The 7,402-nt window shown below is 48.1% G+C and overlaps 1 protein-coding gene across 1 annotated transcript; it reads left to right on the top strand.

The window, feature by feature from the left end:
- Nucleotides 1-2,991: 2,991 nt before the first annotated feature.
- LOC309582071 (transmembrane protein 45B-like) lies at nucleotides 2,992-6,931 on the top strand (the record flags this gene model as incomplete). The annotated part of the gene is made up of 5 exons (XM_082297065.1): nucleotides 2,992-3,175; nucleotides 3,659-3,871; nucleotides 4,883-5,067; nucleotides 5,994-6,139; nucleotides 6,814-6,931. 5 exons carry the CDS (start codon nucleotides 2,992-2,994, stop codon nucleotides 6,929-6,931), a joined length of 846 nt encoding a protein of 281 aa, XP_082153191.1.
- Nucleotides 6,932-7,402: the final 471 nt, after the last annotated feature.

The raw sequence follows: 7,402 nt of genomic DNA, 5'->3' as shown, positions 1-7,402 counted from the left end.
GCTGTGAGCATGTCTCACTTCCTTTGGAGCTACAGGGATAAACAAGAGCTGTATGCCCCAGGGCACAAACATAACTGTGGTTGGTTTTCCCCCCTGTGCTTACCCATTGCATGCTTTCAGAGGAGGAAGAGAAGCAGGAGAAATAGTTTTGCTGGTCACGTGTAGATGCTAAGAGAAGGTGGCAGAGAAATTTTCCTATTTTTACAGCCGCCTGTGAAAGTCTCCTTTCTCACTCTAACCAGCTGGGAAAGCGGTCTGTGTTTTGTAAACTATCTCACAGGTGCACAAGCTGTTTGTGACTTTGTTTCCACACTGGGAAAAATATTTTGAAAATGGGTGATATGCTGTTCAGCCAATCCCTCTGGGAGGTGGAGGGTCAAGCACCCAATGGTGTTATGCCACCCTTGCGAATAAAGCTATAAAAGCTGAATTATATCATTAAATAGAGCCATTCTCTGGACTTTGAACCTGACCCTGAATCCGTGTCGTTCTTTGCGCCCTGTTGGTACAGCAGCGACAGTCACGTGCCATATGCTCCTTGCTGTCAGGCAGGAATGGAGACCAGGAACCCCAAAAGAGTCCCCATCACCCCCTGAGCTCAGCCCAGATCACATAAGCACTGTAAAGTGGCTGTGCATACCCCATTTAGCTGATCTTTCTATTGTGATTGGTCAGTATAATCTTCAGGTCATCCCGGTGTGACTGCATCGACCTCAGGTGGGAAACCAGCAGGCTCCACTTGATATCAGCCATCAGTTACATATTTGACTGTATATTGCTGTGGTTGTGTTATAATTATAGCATCAATATGGCATGATATGGCTGCAATCCTTCTTGTTGTGGTATTCTTGGATGGGTTTGGTTCTGCTTCCAGTTATTACCCTGATGTTATCCCATTCTTCCTTGTACCTAATCCAAATTTCCCCTCTTTCCATTTAAAGCCACTATCCCCATTTCATGTCTATGATGAGATTCTCTACTCACCCAGAAAATATAGATTTTTCAGCCCTCTCCATGGCTTGGGAATGCTGCTCCCTGAATCACAGGGAAACAGGTGGATGCTCCCATTCCCCAATTGCCCCTTTCAAAGGACTACAGAGATGATTGTATTAACCCACTGGACTGTGCCAGCCCTGCTGGTAAACAGCATCTTGCTCTGATTTTCTGTTTAATTACCCAATGCACCCACTGTCAATAAATCTTTCCTTTTAAGTCATGAAATAAGGCAGAACCTTGCAGTGCTAATAGTGACCTGCAAAGCTGCCAGCCCCTACCATACCCTTGCCATGCACAGCTTTTCCACTCTTGGATTAAACCCCCCCTAAACTCATCTTCATGAGCCCACTGGGACAGCTCAGAGATGCTTGGTGAAGGCAGGAATGGAGACCAGCCTGGTGGCACTGCAGGGACATTGGCCCCATGCGCTGCCACGTGTGGCTGCATGTACTGGGGTGATGTTTGCACATGGAGCCAATGTTTGCTTAGCTCGAGCTGCTGGATTAGCTGTTTGGTTAAACCAGCTCAGATCAGGCAGGTTGGTTGCAGGGATTTAGGAGATTAGTTCTAACCCAGTGGATTTTCCTGCTCGGGGACAGATTCCTCTGGGAGATGGTATCTGCACAAGCCGTGGACTTCAAGGGGTGAAACAAGGTGTCCCTGGACAAACCAACCTGAAATCAGATATTAATAAAGCCAAAGAAGCAACTCCCTCTCTCCAAGGCTGACAGCAACAACTCATGTTTAACCCCACATGCAAATCATCCCTTGTGCAACAACAGAATAAGAACATTTTTGGTTTATATTTTCAGCAAGTGGGGACTGAAGCCCAAAATGCTGCTGGGGAAGGTGGTTTCAGGATAATCAGGGCACCTGGGATGGGGAGGTCAGATCCAGCTCCAAACCATGCAACTCCTGCTACGTGGAGGGAGAGCATTCACTCCACAAGGGAGATGGTTTCTGCCCAGCATTAAGTGTGGATTGGCACAGGGAAATTACTAAACAGAGAAGGAAGTCCTGGGCACCAGCAGCACAGCCTTTGTTATCAATTAAAACATTCCTAATTGCCCGGCCTGCCACCACTTCACATCAAGGCAGCCCTCAAACATATGGTCGAGCCCACATGAAAGAGCTGATCAGTTCTCAACCTAATTAAGCAAACAGCACACAGGAGCTGGCTGGGTCTAATTGCAGTAATTCTCCCAGGAAACGGGTCCCCCAGCATCCTGCAAACCGTGCGTGTGTGCACTCCAGCACAGAGGCTCCAGCAGCTTGCTGCAAATCCTGGTTTAGGGATGCTCAGGAGAGGGAAGGAGTGTGAGCAGATCAGGATGCAGGGAACGAGTTGGTTTGTTTGCCCAAACCCACAATGTTTTGTTTCTGGCAGCTTTTGGGGTATTTTTGAAGGTATGTTTTTAACAAAATGCTTTGCTTTGTGGAATAGATGCAGGGTATTTTTTACCTCTTCCATGGCCTGAAATAATTCCAGAGATTTTAAAAAATTTTGGACTTTGCACACCACTTCCGTGGCTGTTCAAGGAGCTAAAGAAACACACTGGTGTTTACCCCTAGACATTCCTGTTTTCCCTGTGTATTATCTCTCCTACCTGGTCCCCAAAAGCCCACCCTGCCCTGGTCTGCTGCAGGTCCTTATGCTCATACTTGCAGAAAAGCAAGAAAAGCAGAACCTACTGCTGGGAGGGATCCTTGGAATTAAAGGTTCAGGCTGGGATGTGTCAGAAATTGCAGCAGATTTGGGGCCTTTTTGAAACAACTGTAGCTTTTTTTGACATTTCCTAATCTTGGGGCAAGGACCTCAGAGAGGTCCCAGGTGTTCCCAATGCTCCTTCCTATTCCCATGTGCTTGGTCAAGCCTTCTCCAGTTCTCCCTGAAAGGGAAATCCTATTTTTTTTCCAGTGTTATGCCAAATAACTTGTCTAAATTGAATAATGACATTGTTTTTCTTTGCCTTGTAGTCAGAGAAGGTTGACAGGATGGCGAATTTTAAGGGCCACGCACTTCCAGGCAGCTTCTTCCTGCTCTTTGGGCTCTGGTGGTCTGTGAAATACCCACTGCAGTATCTCAGCCAGAAAGTAAATAAGAAATCCTACCGGACTTCTTGTTTCCAGCGTGTGGATGCCATTGAAGGAGGAATCAAAATCTTCTTTTCTCTAGTAGGTAAGGGTTATATTTCACTTGCTATGCCAGTATTCACCTAGCCCGCAGTGATGACGGTACAGGAGCCCTGACTCCAGAGAAACTGGTCTAGATGTGGAAGGACCAGAGAATCTTTAAGGCTGGAATGATGAGATCATTAAGTCCAACCATTAACCACTGCCAGGCCCCCCACTAAACCATGAACCTGACACCACATCTACATGTTTTTGAACACTTCCAAGTACAGCACTCGCCTGGGCAGCCTGGATGCATCCTTGATGTCCATCTTGCCTTGATCCCTGGTATAGTTTGATGTGGAAAAGCAAGTCTCATACCCCTTCCCAAAGCTGAGCTGCCATTAAACACAGGCCTGATTTTTCCATCCAGTCTTTTCTCCCAAATGCAAACTCACCAGCTCCTGCTTCAGAACCCCCAGCAGCAAGGAGTGGTCTCAACCACTGCAAATAAACTCCCAGAAACTCCATGCTCTTGGGTGTCCTGCAGGGATGCTGGCGGAGCAGTTTGTCCCAGATGGGCCCCACTTGTACCTGTACAGCGGGGAGAGGCACAACTGGGTGAAGCTGATGAACTGGCAGCACACCACCATGTACCTCTTCTATGGCCTCTCCGGGGTGGTGGATGTCCTCACCTACATCTCCCAGGCGGTGCCGCGGGGTCTGGATCGCCTCATGTTGGCCGTGGCCGTGTTCGTTGAAGGTTGGTAGAAGGTGGGGCTTAATTTGGGGAGGGATATTGGGGACCAAGTCAGAGAAGGACTAAAATTTGCTGAGATATTTCTCCAGATGCCTCTGGAGATAAGACACATTGTAGGGGATGTATTATGGCAGGCTGGGATGGAATGAGATGGGAAATACAGTCACGGATAGATTCAGGTTTGGGATCTCTGGGGCAAAGCAGCAGAATGAGGTTCCTTGTTACGACAAACAGCCAGTGGACTCTGCATTCCTCTGCCATCCACAGGCTGTTCTCCTGCCCCACGTTCCCCCCGAGAGCCATTAATTGCACTGCAGGCAGCATCAGCCTCATCTGCTTGTGTGGCACGTGGCAATTTGAAGTGATTTATTCTGGCTTCAGCACATCATGAATATCATTCTGTCCTCAGGCTGCCTTGCAAGTTGCCAGCCGGGATTCCAGACCCCTCTTGGATCATAGACTCATAGAAAGACATGGCTTGGAAGGAAGCTTAAAGATCATCTAGTTCCAACCCCCTGCCATGGGAAAAGAAGGTCATGTTTATATGGAAACCTCCTTAATGAAGGCACAGCTCCTGTTACTTTCCCTTTCCTGATCACAGCAGTTTTTGAGGCAGCAGCAGCAGGGGCAGCTCCACATGCACAGTTTGGCATGTAAGGAAATCTATCATTTACAGCTCCCAAAAAATGGTGAAGTTCAGCAATAAGAAAGAAGGACATGGCAGAAGCCTGCCTAGAAGGGAGGGGTTGTCTGAAGAGGTGATGGCACAGACATGGGAAGAAAACTACCCTGTCCTTGGTCCCTGTATTGCTCAGATCCTCCTGCCCCAAGGTTGGGCATCTCATCCTTCCAGGATGTTGGGATGCCAGGAGGCCTAGGGGATGTTTCTATGTGGAGTCCCTTCTTTTTGTGGTGGCCTGTCTCAGTTTGCCATCCAGACAGGTGATTTGCTCGGCTCAGTGGCCATGGCTGTTGTTGTGAATGCTGCTCTGAGCAGGGCTTGTGCTTTGGCAGGTTGTCTCTTCTATTACCACGTCCTTCACCGCCCCATGTTGGACCAGCACATCCACTCCCTGCTGCTCATCACCATCTTTGCCGGGGCTGGCAGCACCCTGCTGGAGGTTTTCCTGCGTGACAACATTGTTCTGGAGATGTTCCGAGCCAGCATCACCATCGTCCAGGGAACGTGGTTCTGGCAGGTCAGTTCTGCCTTCCCAGAGCAACAAAGCAAAGGGAAAAGAGGAGAAGGAGTCGTACATCACGTATCAATCACACATCTCCCAAGGATTATTTTGCCAGGCTCACTTCATAAATAGCTCATAACCCAGAATGAAAATTTACTTATCACAGGTCATCTCTGATGGCTGCTCCTGCTGCAAGAGCTGTTTGTCTTGGCTTATTGCTCCTCCAGGGGGAAGAGTGAAAGCAAGTGAGCAACATTTTGCAGTATCTAACGACCAAGTACTAATTGCTTAATGTGTCTAATGCACCCTGCAGCCCTCCCTCTGGTTTAGTGGAAAGACACAAACCTCACCAGCAATAAAACAGCTGAGTTAAAATACAGCCAGCTGCTTGCTTTGGTAGGAGTTGGAGAAGCAAAGAAATCAGTTGGAGATAATTGCTCTTAAAACTAAGCTGTCAAAGAAAATCCCAAACTAACAAAAAAGGAAACAAAAACCAACCAACCAACCAAAAACAAACAAAAAACCAAACAAAAAAACCCACCCCAAACCCAAACCTCTTTCCCTTCTCTTTTTCAAGGCTGCACTAGCTCAAACCAGCCTTTATTCAGAGGTTAAAAACTGGGCTGAGCTTGTAAAATACTAAATCTGGAGTTTTTAAAGAATGCTCAGAGTTTGGAATGCTGAGGGACAATTGTATCTGGATATTGAACAGAAAAAGAGGTATCTTGGGCACAGATTGGCTTTGTGTGGCCTCTCATTGCAAGGATGGACTTCACTCTCTCAGCAAAAACCTCTGTCCTGGTCAGGGCTCAAGTTCCTTGGTTACAACATGAATAAAGGTAATTCACTGTGAGGGTGGTGACTCTCTGGCACAGGTGGTTTAAACCATTCTGGGATTCTATAATTTTTTTCCCAACTAATAAACTTCTTGTTCCACCCAGATCGGTGTTGTGCTGTTCCAGCCATGGGGAGGTCCAATGTGGGATGAGAATGACCACAGCAACATCATGTTCCTCACAATGTGCTTCTTCTGGCACTGGGCAGCTGCTGTGGCCATCCTGGCTGTAAACTACGCCCTCACTTACTGGTACGGCTGGGACGGGGGCTGGGACAGGAACTGGGGCAGGGCTGGGGTGGGCAGGCAGGGCGGGGTGTCTGCAGTGAGACACAGATGTAGCCCAGCCCTTCCTGCAGTGCAAAGTCACAGCGGAATAAGCAGTCCCGGACTACTGCAGGTTTCAGGGCACAGTATTTGCTGAGTGCACAGAATGCAAAACAGTGTCAGTGAGAGACACGGGCATTAAATGGGGAGAAGTCAAACAAGTGAGTCCCTAGGGGTACTCCTGGAAGTCACACTGCTTGTTTTCCTCTGCACTGAGTGCTGAAGTCAAACTTCAATTTGATGGAGACATCAAAGCGTTACCAGGACCCCCTGACACTTTGTCCCCTGCCTCACAAGGACTTCAAAGCAGTTGAGGGTCACTGAATTATTAGAGGTACAAAACCTAAAACATTACCAGCCCCCAGTTTGGCTTTTCCAAGGGGGTGGGAGGATTATCCCACTTTTAGGGATGCTCTAAGGGATGCTGTGTGAGCTACAGAATGGAGAGTTCAGTCCATGCCATCAAATAGATTTTCTGCAGAACAAAAACCACTCAATTCCCCATCAACAGCATTTTAGGACCTCTAGAATGAGGGTTCTGGTGAGTGGCATTAGGTTGGGGATTTTTCTAATGATGATTTATTGCTCCTGTGTTACAGCTGTCTCCATAGGTTCAGAAGAGGCAGTGGAGAGCCCTACATCAGCCTGGGGGTCCGGCAGCAGAACTGTGACAGCAGCTCCCAAGCTGCCTTCTTGAATGGCTCTGATGAAGAGTGAAGAGGGTGCAAACTCCTGCTCCAAACACATGAACAGTCCTTTTTCCAGAAGAAAGAAATCTAATGAAATATTTATGTTTTGGAAGAGTGAGAAGTGCCCCACGGTGCTGCTGGGAGGAAGGCTGAGCACGCAGGGGTGGCTGCCCTCCATCCATACCTGAGTATCTCTGGCTCGGACACAGGCACAGCTTGAAGTGATTTTTAGCAGCAAAAGAAAGCATGGAAATTCAACATGACAGGATTGCTTCATCCTATGGGCTCCCCTGTGTGTTCCCATAGGGATGGAGGGCATCCTTTGGCCAGCTGACTTTTCCAAGAGCCTCGAGGCTTTGACCTGCTGTGACTGAAGTCAGGGAAATCTCCAGGCTGAGGTCATGCATCTCTGGAGCAAGGCATCACCCCAAGGAGAAGGAGTAAGAGAGTGCTAAATGTGAGATTATGGCAATTTTTGCAGTACCAGGGCTTGGTTGCA

The sequence above is a fragment of the Coloeus monedula genome (genome assembly GCF_965178545.1).
Source record: "Coloeus monedula genome assembly, chromosome: 25".
In the NCBI taxonomy this organism is placed as follows: domain Eukaryota; kingdom Metazoa; phylum Chordata; class Aves; order Passeriformes; family Corvidae; genus Coloeus; species Coloeus monedula.
The sequence above is the reverse complement of the archived record's forward strand: the minus strand, read 5'-3'. Positions and strand labels throughout refer to the sequence as shown.